This window comes from Trifolium pratense, linkage group LG1, assembly GCF_020283565.1.
Source record: "Trifolium pratense cultivar HEN17-A07 linkage group LG1, ARS_RC_1.1, whole genome shotgun sequence".
In the NCBI taxonomy this organism is placed as follows: Eukaryota; Viridiplantae; Streptophyta; class Magnoliopsida; order Fabales; family Fabaceae; genus Trifolium; species Trifolium pratense.
Window position 1 is genome coordinate 11,787,510 of NC_060059.1, and position 19,620 is coordinate 11,807,129.

Consider the following 19,620-nt stretch of genomic DNA (forward strand, 5'->3'; position numbering starts at 1 on the left):
AATCAGTAAGAAAAACATGAATTTCAGCTTACTCCAAATTTAATGTCAAACCACTCACAAACATATTTCATTTGATACACCAATAAGATATTCAAATGTTGTACTACATTCCCTTATTACTTATCACATGCTAATTAGTGATTATCTTATGATCAAAGATCAGAAAAGTTTGTATTAATTAGAATTTAAAATTGGGTATAACCCAATCCTTCCATAACCCGATTATAAAGTAAGAGTTGTCCACCATTTATTGACACATTTTTTAGTCTAATCGCATAGTATAATGTTAGACTTTTAACACACTCCTCATACGTCAAGAGCAAAGTGGATCCGAATTCAATAAAGTAAAAAATATGTGCAGTCATGCAATCAGCATTCTTAAGGTCGTCCGACCTAATCGGACGATTCAGATTTCAACCTCAAATTATATATTAAATAAAAAAAATTAAAATTGATTTAAGATCTAAACCATTGATATTGATTGGACGAGGTTCAAAATTGAAGATTGCATCTAACTTCATTTAATCCGTTTATGAGCCAAACATCTAGAGTGTATCCAAGTGGCCTATAGTGGTGACCTAAATGAAGCTGACCCAATTTTAAATTTTGGGTTTAGTCCAACTCAAAATCTACAAATTCGACTTGTAAATTAAGAGATGTCTCTCATAAACATATTTAAGGTTATATTCAATATGACGAGAGACTCTCAATGCTCACTGCTCATGCTCACCACCAAACATGAGTGGCCTAATAACAAATGGTCGAACAAATTTTAAATATCCTTTGATATCATATTAAAATTTGAGTTGAGTTTACAAAATCGGTTTATACAATAAAGACAGATGTCATCTATGTGGACTCATAAAAGTTTTGCCCTTGTAATACTATAACCTTCATCACTAGGCAAGAGAAAAACTAGTTGAATCTAAAGAGAAAAGTATCCGTACAAACAATGTTATGAGAAGTTTTTGCCCATAAGGAGGACGAGTAATGAAACATTACAAAGTCTAGTAAATAGCATGTGAGAAACTGTAACGTGCGGCAATGGTTCAAATCCCCTACTTCAGTTTCAACATAGGTCATACTTATGCAGCAGCACCCCCCATCATTACTCATTACCCTATTCTTCACTCCATGTATGTATGTATCAATATCAATTATATGCACCAAGGTTTCAAACCCAAATTTAACACAATACTTGACTTGTAGTATCTCACAGTAAATTCCTAAATTTTGACAAACATTAATGTCATATGCATTAAAGTGTTCATATAGCCCATGTTGAAATGTTTGATTTTTTAGTGTCATGTAGTATTAAAGATATGGAGTGGAACAGTTATAATAATGAGCATGGACATAGTCTATCTTGTGAGAGTGAAGAACATAGATTCTGGATGAGGTCATTATCAAATCTAATCTATAAAGACTTTAATATTGGCGTGTGTATCATGCTACTTGGTATGTGGTAAAATGCTTTATTTGGTCAGGCACAGCTTACTATTCAAAAGCCTTTTTTGAAACTCAATCATGCTCCCTGCTAGCTAAAATTCTACAGCACTTGATGGATATATTTGACTATGCTTCAGAGAAAGGAACAGCAATACAACAAAAAGGAACTTCATTGCTAGTTAAATTTGGGAAGGAAATCATTTTTTAACATTTGCTGAATCCCAAAACTTAAGTGTTTTGTTCAGTAATTGACAGTGTATGGTTTAATACCATTACACCCTCACTTTTGATTTGGAACTTCAAAACCAAAGATTATGTAACAAATTATGAGACAAACTGATAACTGATAACTGATAACAAATAATTTAAACGATCATCGTGAGTTTTTGGCTTGGCGAACTAGATAATGAAATATACATATTTTTTTAATCACGTCTATAGTCGTTAACTTCTGGTTCTAAAATTGAATTTGACATTGACATTGAAAATGTAGCACATCCGAATCTGCTCTACGTTATAAACAATGTATTCATTGTGCCATAGAGTGCCCTGCAACACAAAGGGATAGAGAATAATTATGATATAGTGTACTATTAACTTCGGTTGGGAAAAAAAAAAATTAATAGTACAATATCAAATTAACTTCGGATTTACTTACAGATAGTGCATAGCTTTATGCCTATATTTGTTTTGGGCTTTCCTAGAGGAACTATGAGCCCATCCTCCAGCTCCCGAGCTTTTTCAGCATTCATATACTTGAGAAATTCATAATACTTGGAACTTAGGTCTGTGAATATTACACATTCCTACATATACCAGTAAGAAAATCCACAATGGATTGGTCTCTTAAGTGTAACTCAATTGGTAGCTATCAGAGATATTATTGGAGAGGTCAGAGTTTTAATACTCCCTTCGGTCCTTTTTATAAGGAACAATTTGGAAAAAAAATTTGGTCCTTTTTATAAGAAACAATCATTAAATTTATTCTTACTGTTGGGTCATCACGAGGGGGCAGCCGGGGATCATCCACATTGGGCTTAAGAACAACTCTACAAGTGAGTTGGACACCACACTCTTACCCAAAACCTTAAGGTGTTAGGTTTATGGGTCATCTCACTTATAAAGTGTTCAACCTCCACTTTTCTAAGCAATGTGGGACTTAACCACTCACACTTGCCACAACAATCTCCCCCTCAAGTGTGAGTTCATTCACTCTTGGATATGCTCCCCCTCAAGCGGAAGCTTTCTTCATCCTACACTTGTACCGCCGTAAGCCACAAGCCACACTGCTCCACGGGACTCGCCGCCTGACCACCTTTGTCAGGAAGACTTTCGATACAAGGAGCCAGTTCAACCGTTCGTCGAACCATCGGCTCTGATACCACTGTTGGGTCATCACGAGGGGGCAGCCGGGGGATCATCCACATTGGGCTTAAGAACAACTCTACAAGTGAGTTGAACACCACACTCTTACCCAAAACCTTAAGGTATTAGGTTTATGGGTCATCTCACTTATAAAGTGTTCAACCTCCACTTTTCTAAGCAATGTGGGACTTAACCACTCACACTTGCCACAACAATCTCCCCCTCAAGTGTGAGTCCATTCACTCTTGGATATGCTCCCCCTCAAGCGGAAGCTTTCTTCATCCTACACTTGTACCGCCGTAAGCCACAAGCCACACTGCTCCACGGGACTCGCCGCCTGACCACCTTTGTCAGGAAGACTTTCGATACAAGGAGCCAGTTCAACCCTTCGTCGAACCATCGGCTCTGATACCACTATTGGGTCATCACGAGGGGGCAGCCGGGGATCATCCACATTGGGCTTAAGAACAACTCTACAAGTGAGTTGGACACCACACTCTTACCCAAAACCTTAAGGTGTTAGGTTTATGGGTCATCTCACTTATAAAGTGTTCAACCTCCACTTTTCTAAGCAATGTGGGACTTAACCACTCACACTTTTCTAAGCAACCTCCACTTTTCTAAGCAATGTGGGACTTAACCACAACACTTACAATTCCATTTCTACCCTTATTAAATTGAATTCATTCTAAAGTTATGCATTAATTAGAGTGACATATTCCCTAAGAATAAATTAATACACCAAGGTTAGTTTTGGAATAGATTGTAAAATTTTAGAATTTTTATTAAGAAAGATAAGGTTTCTTGGTATGTGTGTTTTTACCAAATTATTCCTTATAATAAGGACCGGAGGGAGTACTGGATTTCCCACTTCTCCACACTTTAAGTGTACGTTGTAGTTTGAGAAATATAGAAATAAAGGCTTTGAATCGATCATGAATATTGCCAAAAGTCTTTCATTTGATATGGGTATAGAGTCATTATCCAAAATACAAATCTGGGAGAATGTTATTCAAATAAGAGATGTTTGTGAGTTATGATGAGCCGTAGTAGTAAGTTGTTTAAGATTTATTCTCCAAGTGTGGACATTGTAAGTAGTCGCTGTGTCACAGTAGTCGTTATGGATCTACACATATTAAAAGTGTTGTGATACTACTCTTACAAGAATAAACTATCAATTTAATGGTCCACACGACCACAAATATATAAGGATCAAAGTTGGAACTTATAGGCTTATAAAAAAAAAGTTTGCAACTAATAGAATTCTGTATTTATTTATTTTAAGAGATAAAATTATGGCCACACCAAACAACTTGGTAAAAAAGTCCATCAATTTTTGTTCTAAAAAATCCATCAATTTATTTATTTTTATAACAAGGCCTGAAAATCCATCAATTTAACCGTAAACTATCGTCATCTCTTCATATTACTACATAAACACAAATTTTATCATAAAAAATTAAATTGCATACCTTAATTTATATGTGTGTCAAGTGACTTGAAATTATTAATGATTTACATGTATACTTAAAAAGAGAATAATTGTTTTATTCGAAAATAATTGTGCTGTTTTTTGGAAGAAAAAAATAGAAATTGTCGACTGTATTTATATATTTTATAAAAACAATTTCTTATAAAATAGTGTTATTTGGTTCAATGGTTGGAAAAAATGTTTTGGTCTTTAAGTACGTGGGTTCGAATCTTGGATAATGAAATGACCATAATCTTTTTTAAAAGAAAAAAGAACAAAAGTTGCGATGGCAATCTCACGACCTTAAGGTACAAGGGCATAAAAGTCTCACTTCATATCCACTTGGCTACGCATGCATTTTATTAATTATTGTGTGCAAATAAATATATATTCAGTATATGGTTTTAATTTTATAGAAATTCCAAGGGTATTAAAATAATTTCTCAATTTTTCGGGGTGACCATGACCCACCCCAGCCACCCCTGGTTCCGTCACTGCGCGTGGGAATTTTAGGGTTTCGTCATCAGATGGATTCTCAATTGTAGTCAAAATGCTAGTCAAAGAGGTGAGAGTGCATGTAAAGGATGAAACTTATGCAAGAAGATTTGGAGGTTATTGTTGTTGGATCAAGAAGTTCATAATCATATTCATCATATTTACTTTGAGGTCAATTTGTGCGCTCACATGTTAGCCATGGGATGAGATATAATGTAGTACTTTTAGTCTTTTGCTAGTGGGTATGTACTTTTTTTTGGATAAATAGACAAAATTGATAAATTAATGAAAACTCATACACACAAAGTAGATAAACTGATGTTGAAATATGAGTATGACATCCGATCTAATAATTTCAAAATTTTTATTGATTAAGTTAGAATTAATGAATAAATATATTTTAAGTTCGTATGTAATCTTTGTTTTGAGCTTCGGCCATCCATTTAATAAAAAATAATTGAACAAATATATGACTTTATTAATTAATTAATTAATTTCAATTGAGAGCAATCTTACATAGCACACCTCACTGAAGAAACGGCACCGTATAAAGAGCAACAACGCGGCTGACTCTTATTTCAAAATCCGAAGTCGATAGCCACCGTTTCCCTCTCAAAAATGGCGACAACAAGTAAAATGAAAGTGGAGGAGCTACGAACGGAGCTCAATCAACGTGGACTCATCACCACCGGAACCAAACCTACTCTTGTAATCTCCACCAACTCTCTTCTCTATTTTTCTCTCTGTCTTTTTCCTTACTTACATTTCTATCCTTCACTTTTAGGTCCGTAGACTTCAAGCAGCGCTTCGCAAAGAAAATCAGTTAACGACTCCCGATGCCGATGCCGATGCCGATGCCGATGGTTCTTCCTCTCTTGGAAAGAGACCAAGGGATGAACATTCCAACAAAATCACTACTACTCGCAGTCGCCGTGGAAGTTCCAATAAACAACCGCTCGAAACGATTCCTCAGGATTTGCACCTCGTTGATCAAGGTACGGTGAATGCTCCTAATTTCTATTTTGGTTTATTGTATTTCAAATATATACTCAGTATATGTATACTCTTGGTTCAAGAATTGTTGGAGAAGCCGTTGAAATTAGACAAAATGAAAATGGCCACCGGAAACTCACACACAAGTGGTGGAGAAGCCGAGATTCGAACTAGTCATGACCTAACAATTTCGACATTTTTAGGTTTTTAAGATTTTAAAAATATAATTAAATAGGCTAAATTGCACTTTTGACCCCTAATTTTCATAATAGCATTTTTTACCCTTTAGTCTAACTTTAGCCCTTTTGCAAAAGGTTGGCCTCCATTGATTTTGACCAAGTCAAAGTATGCATACATGACATGCGAGTCATTGTCCACGTGTACATTGACTTGGTCAAAATCAGCGGGGCCAACCTTTTGCAAACGAGGCTAAAGTTAGAGGGCCAAAAATGCTATTATGAAAGTTAAGAGCCAAACTTGCAAGTTTGTGAAAATTAGGGGGTCAAAAGTGCAATTTAGCCAAGTCAATATTGATGGTTGGATTACATAGATACAAATTTCGGATTCAAATAAAATTGTGAGTTTGATCATTAATATGTTATGACAATACTCAATGGTTGAATTAGTGAAATTCATTGTTGATAATGAGTTATCAGCGGAATAACTCATTTCAAAGTTACTCTTGGAGTCAACGGATCCCCGTAGGAAGTTAGTGATTATATTTGTTTTTAGAGTTCGAACCCTTGACTTATGCTTAAAACTTCTTGGGTGTTACTTAAATCACTGGCCGAGCTACTTACTTGGGACTCATTATTATTATTATTATTATTATTATATATTGACATTGCTAAATAAAGGCTTGGAATTGTTGTTTTTGTTTTGGCTTGGTTTTGGAGCATAGACATTGTGTATCGTGTCTTCCCAATTTGCTCATCTGAATGAAGTGTCTCTTATGGCTGCAGAGGAGAAGGCAATAGAGGAGGAAAAGATAGTGACCGCAACCAAAAAGGGCTCGGCTGTTCTCGATCAATGGCTTCCGGATCACATAAAAATGCAGTATCATGTTCTTGAACTGGCAAGTCTAGTTACATTACCAATATTATCCTCGTCAAGTAGTTGCTTATGTTTGTTTTTGTTCGGATGGTGGTTACTTAACGTGTCTTGGAATTGTGTGGTATATTTTGTTTACTATGCAGGGCGGTGACATCTATGATGCTGTGTTGAACCAGACAAATGTTGGGGACAACAATAACAAGTTCTATATCATTCAAGTTCTTGGTTAGCTCTCAATTCCATTTTTGTATTGATGTTGGTGGTATGATAAATTTTTTGAGGACTTTGACATTTGTTGCGGTAGTTAACTAGTTATGGGAATAATAACAATTCTTTGCAGCTGCAAAATTTTGAGTTATTGGAACTCTGGTTTAGTGCTCCTTTCAATATGTATTGTGCTGTCGCTCCTCTTTCTTTTTTGGAATACCAGATGATGGTTGGTTGATATGTTAGTTATTAGTTACCCCCAACGTACAATGCTTTTAGTTACAAGTTGCTACAATTTGTCACTTGTAGAAAAGATAGCTTGCTTCGTCTCTTGTTTCTCTAGTAGTTTTTGTTTGTTTGTTTATTCAGCCGGCTTTTCTTATTTCCTACATCAAAATTTCTTGCAGAATCTGATGATGGTGGTAAGTTCCTTGTTTACAATAGATGGGGAAGGGTAGGCATAAAGGGCCAAGACAAGTTACATGGCCCTTACTCTTCACGTGAAAGTGCCATCCGGGAGTTTGAACAAAAGTTCTTAGCCAAGTCCAAGAATGCTTGGTCTGATAGGAACAATTTTGTTTTCCATCCAAAGAGTTATGTATGGCTGGAAATGGACTACAGTAGCAAGGAAAAAGAATCTACAGTGAGTATTGCTGACTTTGTTCCCCTTGTAGCATTTTCCATCTCTTTATGTAACTTGGTGTGCTCGTTTTCAACCAACTCTAGTCAGTATCAATGAATTAGTTCACTGTTTCTTTTATCAAAAGGCATTTGTCCTTGTATTTTTGGGGTAGACTTCTCTCATTTCTTGTAAGTGGTACTTATAGTTATCTTGACATGTGTGACTCTCCATGGAAGGGAAGCAAAATGAACATACTTTATCAATTATTCATTCTAAATACTTGAAACTGCTTTTAGGTTACAGAAAGTCCTGGTCATGTTCTGAGAAAGCAGCCTATGGAATCAAAACTTGAGCCACGCATTGCAAAATTTATATCACTTGTTTGCAATTTGAGCATGATGAATCAGCAGATGATGGAAATAGGTTAGTCTTTACTTCTTTTCTTTGTACATGATGAATCCCAGATCATATGTTCCCAAAGCATACTAGACATTCATTTGGGTGCATTTGGTATCTGTGCATTATTTGGTTTGCAAAATAAATAGAAATGAGAGAAAGAAAAGTGATTTGCAAAATAAATAGGAAAGAGAGAAACAAAAGTGAAAGAAATCAGAGAGGAGAAAACAATGAGAAGCTAAATGGAAAAATTGTATTGTTTTGGATTGATAGAAATGAGAAAGAACAATAAGCAGAAAAATAAAGACAATATACTAATTCATTGCTCTCTTGTACTTTTTTGACCATCCTAATAAACCATTATTTATCTACTTTAACTGAGAGATCTTTCTTTCAGGGTACAATGCAAACAAGTTGCCCCTCGGAAAACTTAGCAAATCAACAATTTTAAAGGTAAGCCTATGGGCATGTCAATTTTGTCTCCTTTTACACATACTAAAATCTATCTTGTGTATCTATCATGTTGTTGATGGAATCAGCATTCTTTACTAGCATCGAGCTTCTATATTAAATTATAGTTCAGTGAAATTCTGTCATGCAAAACCTTTTTATAATATTATTTTATTATCCTTCAATTTTCCAAAAGATTCTTACTCATCTAACACACACCTCATTTCCTCAACCCCTTTACCTCCCTGCACCTCTTTAATTCACACTTTCTCTTGCCCCACTCCTCCTCTGCTATGTCTTAATCCCCATCTCTACTATAGCCTGGCCTAGATCTCTTTCATGTAATGCACTTAAACTGGACAATCATGGGTGAGGATAACAAAATTAAGACATTTCTGCCTTGAGCTCTAGTTCACATATAGTTATTCAGAAGCCTTTTTTGTTTCAATCCACTCCTTTCTTCTTTATAAAAAGTAACAAAAGTGATACTATTAAAACATGCATTTTTTATGTCTAGATCATTTCTTAAAGTTCCCATGTGTGGTGACTTTTGTTTCAGCTCATTAGGCACTGACAGCTTTTCAACTTGCTAGTTTTGCTTATTTTGTATATTAAATAACCATTCATGTTTCTTAAATTATTTAGGGCTACAATGTTCTCAAAAGACTTGCTGATGTGATTGATAACTTTGATAGGAAAGCTCTAGAACAATTAAGCGGGTAAGAAATTTAGCTGTCTTTTCATTTTCCTCCATGTATTTTCCTCTATCGTTTTCCCGAGGAAGTACTTGCCTTTCTTATTTATTCACTTCAAAGAGATATGTGTTTGCCTCACCATTCACTGTCAGTGTCATTTGCGGTTGAGATTTCCTCTTTAAAGAAATTGAATTGGATTGCCATATTTAATAATTGGTTATGGGCTTGTTGCAGAGAGTTCTACACTGTAATTCCTCATGACTTTGGATTTAAAAAAATGCGTAAGCTGTCTCTCTCTGTTTAATTTATCTTGTGCAGGTGTAGATATTTATTTAATAATATTTTAAATCATAATTGTAAATTCTAACTGTGGTTATTATGGAAATTTAAATAATGGCAGGAGAGTTTGTAATCGACACCCCTCAGAAGTTAAAGCGCAAGTTGGAAATGGTAATTCTTTTCTTTACAGTTATATGTATCGACCGGGTTATTCTGGTTGCTTTGCTCATAGAGTACAATTTTTACGTTTCTATTCTGATTGACAGATAGTTTTCTTATAAGGAGTTTTACATTATACACTATCTTTTGTGCCGCTAACTTCCTCCACAAATTTGCTAATTTTCCTAGAAATAGAACATAGTTTTTACCTATGTTTGTTTTATCATTGACATTATTTTGATACTCAATTAAAGGTTGAAGCTCTTGCTGAAATCGAGGTTGCCACAAAACTATTGAAAGATGATGCGGAAATGGAGGTACCCCATGTTGGAATTTATTTTAAGCAGTTGATCTCAATATTTATACATTTTTTTCCAGTCTTGTTTTCAAATTTTATTGGGATGCTACTGTTACTTATTATAGAGGATATACTCTCTTCGAGCTCCAAGAATAGCTATGTTATAATGTTACAAGCTTAATGGATACAATGAATATACACTGGAACATTGGTTTGATTGGGTGTTAGTTTTTATAGATGATTTCCTTTGTCTTACAGTATAGGAATTATCTATCTTTTATTCGGGGTTTTAATTGTAATCAGATTTAAATTTAAAGCTGCTAGGGCTGGGTGTATTTAGGCTATTCCTTGTAGGGATGTAAATGGGGTGGGTGCGAGAAGTAGGCCCCTGCTACCCACCTGTTGGATGAATATCTTACACATATCCACCTCATATCTGTACAGTGCAGATATCCGTCTCATACTGACTTTAAACAGATTTATAAATATTCATGGGTATCTGTGGATATATGTTAAAATCTAACAACCTTGAAGATATAAAAAAATTCAACAAACCAAATGTATTATTTCGATCAACACATTAACAAAATTCAGAAGTTAACTCCAATACATTTGGTCTCAGGGTCTCATAAGTCTAAACAAAAATATAAGTTTTTTTGAGCACAAGTCAAAAGCATCCTTAAAACTTAATAAGATATCACAACAGCAAATATTTTTTAAATTTTACATAGAGGATATGGATACCGTAATAGCCACCCTGACCTGTTTATAGACAAGTAGAGAAAATACCCTGAATTAAGATATCCATGTCCAATCCACTGGTGGTTTTTTATCCACAGGTATACAATATATGTTGGTATGCGTAATTTTCAAGTATTCTAAAGTTCACTTCTCAAGTATCTGAATGCTGAAAATTTTACTTTCAATTAACGTTATGGATCATACGGAAGTTATGATACATGTTATTTGTCACTGTCCCACTGGTACCCGTCATGTTGAATGAGCAAATATTTTACGGTTTTAGTTGTTATTTTTTGGTGAAATTGGTGTAATGAATGGTCAGGTAGATAATATTTAAACGCCCCAAATTGATTTTATTTTCTTTTTGACCAATTTAAAATTTAGTATTGGAATTTATTCTCACGATGATTTATATAACAATTTTGTATACCCAAGAAAGGGCCCATTTGCTAATGATATGCAAGTGTCTACTGAACGGAATGCATTACTATTTTTTTTGCACTTGCTATTTTCTTCAATTTTGAGTCAGGATTTCTGCATTCCATACGCACTCTAAATTATTATTTACCATTCTGTAATTGCTGTAGGGAGATCCCCTGTATGCTCATTATCAACGCCTTCACTGTGAACTGGTACCAGTTGAATTCGGTACTGAGGAATTCTCCATGGTAATCTATCATGCTGTCGTTTTAGTTTTTTTGTAAATGTTACAGGCAGTTAAATACCAATTAAATTTTACAATCGTGCAGTCATTTTAGTGTTATGGAAGATGAAATTTAAATGGCGAAAGTTTTTCTTCTCATTTGATCTGAATTATCATATTATTTTTCGTAAGCTTGAAAAAGATAATGCAAATTGCATTCTATGGTCATTTAATGTGACCTGTTGCTAGAGCCTCAGTTTTTAATCCTGACACTTTCTGCCCCTTTTTGAAATCGTTTCCCCCTTTTGATGTCATCAGATTGAAAATTATATGAAGAACACTCATGCAAAAACACATTCAAACTACACTGTGGAAATTGTCCAAATATTCAGGACATCGAAAGAAGGCGAGACTGAACGCTTCAGGAAGGTTTGACTCATGAATTATATAATCAGGATATATCGAATTGAAATTTATAATTTTGTAATTCAATTATTGATATTTTGAATTTGAACTTAGTCGACCGCTCTTTGAATTTGTACGACAGTTTTCTAATACAAAGAATAGGATGCTTTTGTGGCATGGGTCTCGGCTCACAAACTGGACTGGAATTTTATCTCAAGGTATTCCTTCTCTCACTTATGTGGCAGTTTTCTTGCTTCATGCAATAATATATGACTCAAAGATGGATGCACCATCATCAGGTTTGCGCATAGCTCCTCCAGAGGCACCTGTAAGTGGCTACATGTTTGGTAAAGGGGTGTACTTTGCTGACATGTTCTCAAAAAGTGCAAATTATTGCTATCCTACTCCTACTGCTGCAGATGGCGTGCTCCTTTTATGTGAGGTTGTCTCTTGTCTTATAGTAAACTTTGTTGCATTGCTAATAGATTTGTGTAAGGAATGAAGATTGAAACTCGAATCATGAATTCCTTCAATTGGTTTGTAATGTCAACCAATATTAGATAATTCTAACTGCCTAAGTTGTGGAGATTCGCATTGTTATCCTATGGTGCTTAAATTTATCGTCAACATTAACTACAAGAAATCCTTCAGAAATTTACATTGCAATATGGTCATTATTATTGATCCACATCTTCAGTATGTTTTATTTATAATAACTTGTTTGCTGTAAAATTTTATTATTGATTTACATCTTTAATATTTATTATTTATATTTTCTGTACTTTTAGGTTGCACTGGGTGAGATGGCCGAGCTTCTTACTGCTAAATATGACGCTGATAAGTTGCCAGAAGGAAAACTAAGGTATGTTAATCCAACTTCATATTTGTAGCCAACTTTTATTTTTCAACAGGTGGGATTGTCTTATTGAAGTATTAAAACAATATTGCTCATTGCTCAATTGATTTATGTCTTTATGTAATGTGATTCAATTAAATATTTGTCGAGCCTGGCTATTTTATTTCTGCCTCCCCATTTGTCCATAATTAATTTCTTGTTCATTAATTTTAAATGCACTACCAGTTAAGGTTTCATATAACATCAAATATCGTGTATTATATGTTTACTAGTTGAGTTTATTTGCTATGCAATCTGTACCGCAGCACAAAAGGAGTCGGAGCTACAGCTCCCGATTTTTCAAAAGCTCAGGAGCTTGAGGATGGGCTCATAGTTCCCCTTGCAAAGCCCAAAAAGAATTCAGGCACTAAGGTATGCACTAGAAGAAAAAGTTCCAACAAAAAAAATTCAGGGTTTAGGGTTTGTTGATGATTACCATGATTTAATATATCATAACATAAATATTCTCTATCCCTTTGTGTTGCAGGGTGCTCTATTGTACAATGAATACATTGTTTATAATGTGGAGCAGATTAGGATGCGTTATGTTGTTAACGTTAAATTCAATTTTAGGAGCAGAAGGTAGCAACCATACGTGCTTAAAAGATGTGTATCTTTCATCATTATCTTGTTTGCCAAGTCTTCTGTGTAAATTCTTTTTACTGAGAAAAAAGAAATGGTTTTCACTGTATTTTGGTTGGGTTTTTGGGTCGAGTACTAATAGATTGAGTACCTCTTGTACTTTTTCCATCTTCATTTATATAAATACATATCTTTTGCTGTTCAAAAATAGAAATGATTTTCACTGTGACAATGGAAAATGAAGCACAAAGCCAGAAAAATATTTAAAAGGTTTTTAATATGATAACATATCTATAAGGAGTATATGCAAAGTCATTGCCCTGAAAAGATAACATGTGAAAGTACTTTGGACAAAAATGATGAAAATATCACCAATAGTTGGTGGTTTAGTGGTAATTGACGTTGAACTTGGTAGTGAGGACCACGGTATGAGAGGGGGCTGAAACCACTTAATGCCAAAACTGACATCCGAACCATATTAAACTGGTGATGAAAGCAAAAAAATGATGAAAATATCAAAAATTAAATCTTTAAAATGATGAAAAGGGCTCGACCTTGATTGTATAATATGGTGTAGTCCCGTGACATTCCAAGCTTCTTTTATTTCTTCACATTGAAATAGCGAATGCCACTCTTCTTCTGGTACCACTAAGCATAATGGGCACTCATTCGAACATGGGACAAAACGACTTCTCAAGCGCATTCGAGTCAGTAAACATTCCTTACAAATTCGCTATAACAAGTGTTTGGCTTTTGGTGGAGCTTGAATTTTCCACAAGCTCCCCCAAGTATCTCTCCCCCGGCCCAACCATAATCATTCTTTCCTTCATTAGTTTCCTGTATTCGGATCTCACCGAGTAAAAACCATCACTCTCTTCCTTCCAAATTATTTTGTCTTCTTCAACCAAGTATACTAGTGAGACAACAAGTATCATATTTGCATCTCTTTCAGAAAATAGTGACTTAACTTTCTCAACATCCCATTGCTTAATATTAGGAAGCATTAATTGATTGATAGTTAAATTATCCCACAATTTTTCGTGTGAGTGAAAAAGGAGAAATCGGGTAGACACTCGACGCTTCTCCGAATATTCGGAAACGAGGTAGATACTTCGCTTTCGGTCGGATATTCATCCTCCGGTTAAAATCATTCTCAACCCACCAAACTTTATTCTTTGCACGCCCGTGTGTGTTTAATTTTTCTCAAATAAATATCATCGACCACATGTGAATCTGTCTTTTCAATCAAACGAACTTTTTCGTCCAAGCACGACCAAACCATTTTCATAAGTAAAATAAATCAACACACAAGCATTTTCTACCCAGAACTATGTAGCTTTGATTTCTCCATCGCACCGGAAGATACATAGGGGCAAGAGACCACTCTTGTCGAGCACACTAATAAAACTTCGGACTTATCTTATTCGTGAAGAGCTTTGATTTTGCGACGACTTTGTTCTTATTCGTGAAGGGGTTTATCGAAGTTTCCCTTTTCAAAAATAAAACTTCGGTGGTGACTTTACTATTTAACGAACACTTTCCGCCCGTGTATTATTCCCGCAGCTTCACAACTAATTTTCATTAGCAGTAGATCTATAATTATAAACACCAAGATATAACTTGTTATATTTTAAAACATGAAGTTAAGTAACAATTCAAGCAGGCTTGCCCGAGTGGTCTAAGGGGGTAGACTTAAGACCTACTGCACTGAGTGCGCGTGGGTTCAAACCCCACAGCCTGCATACATTTTTTTTTCTCATAAATATGAAATTATTAATGTTAAAAACATTGGTAAATTTTTTTGTGTAGTTTCATTTTCCCCCTTTTTGATTTTAGACTCAATATGTAGAATTTGATTTTCACAATCACAAGTGAAGAACATTGTTGTGTTGCCATAGCAAAATCAGTAAGAACAGAAGAACGATAACTAAACTGAAAATCACCATTTTCTCATCAACAAACGCCACCCCATTTCTTCAATCAACTGCATAACTCCTTCTACTTCACCTTTCACTGAAAAACACTCAACACAAAGAGACCAATGGGTTTATGAGAAAACTGTGTCATGTAATCACAACCCTTTTTGATAATTCAATTGGTTCAATAAGAGAAGATGATATAGCTTTACAGCTTCCAGAGCTGAAAAAGCTTCTTCAGGTATTAAAGGAAAAGAGGGAAAGTCAAGGGAAATGTAGTGAAGGAAAGAGTGTTTCTGGTGATCCTGAATTGTTGACTCTTAAAGCTGTTAGAGTTATTAAGAGTGCTGATTTGTTGTTGTATGATAGATTGGTTTCTAATGATGTTTTGGATTTGGTTTGTCCCGATGCTAAATTTCTTTATGTTGGAAAAACTGCTGGATACCATAGCAGAACTCAGGTATAATAAAAAGTACTCATTTTTGTGTTTTGCCAATTGAAGTTGTTTTAATTTTTGTTGGTCACGTGTTCAAGAATTTTTACATGTCAATTTATGAAGGAGACACCGAACACAATATTGACGGTAGACTTTGACAATAATTTTACAAAAATAGAAGTCACTGTTTGTAACTACATGTTTTCGTGTCATGTTGATGCAGACACTTAGACACACCTTCAATCTGAAGTGTCGGTTCTACATAGATATCAATTTGTGTATCCTTTTAGGGTATTTTTTTCTTCGCTTTTTATATATTAGGATTAGGATTAAAACTAGGATTTGGATGTAATTTTTGTATCCTTTTTAGGGTTTTCAATTTGTGCATCTCTTTTATTGTGATTGAGTTATTTTGTTTATTTTAATTTTTCTGTTGTTTATTTGTTTAAGCTAGAGAAAATTAGGAGTACATGTCAATTTATGAAGCACATACAAGATAGTGACCCTAACATGTAGATACTCAAAAATGATGAATTTGCGAACAAACTTGCAGCATCCGTGGTGATAGCATAAAATGGCATATTGCATAAGCCTACATATTTGACTATATTGAAGTGTCTGAAATATTCATGCCTCCAGATCTGTATATAACTGTTCGGAAGGGGAAAGATAAACCTAGAATTCGAGGACTAGGAACCTCCACATAAGATTAAGATAGAGAATTTGGTTAAAATCTTGCTTATTTCATTAATTCCTCACATAGAGTATATATAGTCAATTACAATAACAAAAGGATAGTACTGAATATAAGGAAAGGAATAATCTAAAAATGATTTTACAAGATTGAGGCTAGCTAATGCCAAGTTGCTAGCTTAGCTTCTCCTAACAGAATTTTTTACTCCTCCTATAACATAATCTTCTAGATGCTTTGGTAGATTGATAAGGGAATATAGCTGAAGTGGGCCACCATGATGCTAAGGAAAATCGCAAAAGATAGATCAATCTACCAAAGCATCTAGAAGTTTTCGTTCTAGGAGAAGCAATAAATTCTGTTAGTAGAAGCTGAGCTATTTGTTTGGCATTTGCTAGGCTTAATCCTGCAAAATCATTTATAGATTATTCCTTTCCTTATATTCTGTTATTGTACTTGACTATATATACTCTATGTGAGGAATGAATGAAATAAGCGAGATTTTACCCGAATTCTCTCTATCTTAATCTTCTGCGGAGGTTCCCAGTCCTCGAATTCTAGTTTTCTCTTTCCCCTTCCTAACAATAACTGATGGTTATTGACTGCAAGATTGTTCTCAGTACAACTACCAACTTATATTTGCATTTTCGAAATCTGGATTTTGGCTCAATTGATAGGCACATTGCAATATGCAAGGGTCAAGTTCGAACCCAAGATTCTCCATTTATTCACCTTAAGGGGTGAAATTCTGGTCACTAGGCCACTTAACCAAAAAAAAGGGAACGGGTGATAGAACTTTATTTTTATACATTGTAAAACAATAAAATGAACAAGGTCTTGTCAAAAGTGAGCATGTCATCCATAATGTATACTAAAGTCATTGAAAAGACTCCATTTTTTAGTTTTAATAACCATTTTGTTTAGCATGCGAGAGATATCTATGGATGCAATGTTTTATTAAAGAAACTGTGAAATTGAATTAGGTCTCATTACTTCCAGGTATAACTGCAGCATCTGGAATAGCTGCAGAGCTAGGGATTCCATTAACTCACCGCGGTATTGCAAATAGTGTGAGATTCCTTACGGGGCATTCGAGGAAAGGAGGAAGTGATCATCTGTTTGTATCGGAAAATGCTGCTGATCCTGATTCTACCTTGGTGGTTTATATGGGCCTGTCAACCTTCCCTTCCCTTTCGCAGAAGCTAATGCATCATGGTTTGTCGCCTCAGACACCGGCTGTGGCCATTGAGCGAGGGACCACAATTCAACAGCGCACGGTATGGTCGAGTCTCTTCCCTTCCATTTTTGCAACATAATTGCTTTCTTTCTATTAAATTCACCAAGTTATTGTTTATTTGTCTCTTTTACATAATCTTGTTAAATTACAGTCAATTTTTACAAAGCAGACTTTGGCTTATAATGGAAATGGCCATTTTTAATTTACATACAAGCAGATCATTACTAGAAATTAGTTTAAGTTGTTTTACTAGTAAATCTTTACAAAGAGGCCTTATTATTGGTTAGACATATCTTTAACTTGTTTAAATGTTTGGTTACTATGCTCTTGGCACAGAATGTTCTCGACCTTATTTTCTTTTTTCTTAGAAATATGCAAGAGTAATTTTGGAAGACTCGAGAGAAACATAAAACAACTCTTACACGACCTACAATTTCCTACATGACATAATCTTAGGGCAATGAAGATTATCCAAACCTGTATTTTTGTGGTCATCCAGTTAAGCTTTCCGAGTGAGGTCAGCAAAATTTTTGAATAGTTTGACGTTGATCAAGTTGCTATTTTAGGTTCCGCAAAGAAAGAATCGTATAACAAAATGTAGTTTAATTGTTGAGAATTGAATGATTGTAATAATATGAAACCATCACTTATGACTTATGAGTTCCGACATTTTAGTATGTTAGGTCTAATGAATGATTTACACATATTATTTTCAATCGTGCAGGTGGTTGCAGAACTTAAGGAACTTCCTGAGAAAATTGCATCTACTGGGTTGTAGTCACCAACCCTACTAATAATAGGAAGAGATGTCGAGTTATCACCATTTTGGCCAATTCCTACAAAACAAGAATCATGTTTAATGCAAGCATGATGATTTTTATGGAAACATTATTACTGCAAAGCTTGTGAAGATGAAAGATTACCTTTGCATACAAAAGGGTGTAAGGTCCATGTAGTTTGGTATAAAAATCAAGAACTTCTGCACTTGGATTGCAGTTTTTATTGAATTGTTAGGTTTGCGCAGAAGTATTTCGGAACAAATTTTGATTCAACATGTTCTAGATTGGGAATAAAGTGAGATGTACTGATTTTACTCATTTTTTAACCGAGGAACAAAATAATTCAAGGGTTGCTATTGCTAATGCTGAGGCCACAGTTAGCTGGATTTGTTTACTTTCCATAGTGATTAGATGAAAATTTTAGCTGTAAGCTATTTAGGATCATATTTAACAGAGAAATATGGAGTTTAGAAAAAAGATTTGACTTCATAGTTCAAATGATCGATGTTGCTATGTTCTAGTTAGAATTCGAAGATGCTTCTTCTTTCGACATTCATTTGTTATTGTCACTTGCTAGTTTAGCATGTTGTAATGATTTTAAATTGTGATTGAAGTTGCAAAATGTAATTATTGTTGATGTTATGGCTACTGAGATTGTGGACAATGAGTATTGTGATTTGTTGATGTTGGAGTTTATATTTGCATGGATATAATTTAAAATATATATATTTTTTCTATGTATATGGATGTGAGTTATACATAGCTAATTGTTATATATTAAAACATGAAGTTAATTATCAAACAAGCAGGCTTGCCCGAGTGGTCTAAGGGGGTAGACTTAAGACCTACTGCACTGAGTGCGCGTGGGTTCAAACCCCACAGCCTGCATCCATATTTTTATTTTTTTATGGAGAATGTTAACTTGTGCCCTTAAGGCACATGTTAAGGAAGTAAAAATAGAAATTATTAAATGCTAATTTGTGTATTTTGACTTTTGAAGCATTAAATTTCTTGTATCATTAAATGTTAAATTTCTATTTTGGTATATCTTATCATGTGCCCTTAGGGCACATGTTAACAAGACCCTTTTTTTATTTATAAAACAATCATATATTTTGGGTGCAGCAAAAACAGAGAAAGCAGATTCTATTAGAGGAGACTACATTCAAGGGAAAATATTGAAAGAGAGACAATGTAAGGCGAAAAGGCCACGAACTAAAACAAAATTTGGAAGTACAAAACTCAATCAGAAGAGTAAATAGTTCGAATGGAAGATTTAAAAGTTTGAGCCTCTTCATAGAAGCACTTCCACAAAATCATAATCATCCAGACTAAATAGGTTTCTTTTCATTTAGTAGTAGGG

General features: G+C 34.7%; 1 protein-coding gene, 2 non-coding genes and 1 pseudogene across 3 annotated transcripts; all 4 read left to right on the top strand.

Moving 5' to 3' along the window:
- The first annotated feature begins 5,287 nt into the window (after positions 1-5,287).
- On the top strand, positions 5,288-13,370 carry LOC123924793 (poly [ADP-ribose] polymerase 2). The gene is made up of 18 exons (XM_045977799.1): positions 5,288-5,488; positions 5,565-5,775; positions 6,736-6,848; positions 6,970-7,051; positions 7,441-7,676; positions 7,952-8,078; positions 8,449-8,504; positions 9,147-9,220; positions 9,431-9,477; positions 9,597-9,646; positions 9,889-9,951; positions 11,261-11,341; positions 11,635-11,745; positions 11,864-11,939; positions 12,021-12,163; positions 12,510-12,583; positions 12,883-12,988; positions 13,104-13,370. Exons 1-18 carry the CDS (start codon positions 5,399-5,401, stop codon positions 13,200-13,202), a joined length of 1,839 nt encoding a protein of 612 aa, XP_045833755.1. The 5' UTR covers positions 5,288-5,398; the 3' UTR covers positions 13,203-13,370.
- A 1,487-nt stretch (positions 13,371-14,857) lies between these two features.
- On the top strand, positions 14,858-14,940 carry TRNAL-UAA. The gene has a single exon. It is a non-coding gene; the product is annotated as a tRNA-Leu (tRNA).
- A 189-nt stretch (positions 14,941-15,129) lies between these two features.
- Positions 15,130-18,910, top strand: LOC123888379 (annotated as a pseudogene).
- Positions 18,911-19,062: 152 nt separating this feature from the next.
- TRNAL-UAA lies at positions 19,063-19,145 on the top strand. Its single transcript has one exon. It is a non-coding gene; the product is annotated as a tRNA-Leu (tRNA).
- The last annotated feature ends 475 nt before the right edge of the window (positions 19,146-19,620 follow it).

Excerpts from the sequence above, each read along its gene's own strand:
- LOC123924793 (XM_045977799.1), top strand. The coding sequence starts at position 5,399 with ATGGCGACAACAAGTAAAATGAAAGTGGAGGAGCTACGAACGGAGCTC. Across the intron at positions 5,489-5,564 it reads CCGGAACCAAACCTACTCTT|GTCCGTAGACTTCAAGCAGC; the intron begins GTAATCTCCACC and ends CTTCACTTTTAG. Across the intron at positions 7,677-7,951 it reads GCAAGGAAAAAGAATCTACA|GTTACAGAAAGTCCTGGTCA; the intron begins GTGAGTATTGCT and ends AACTGCTTTTAG.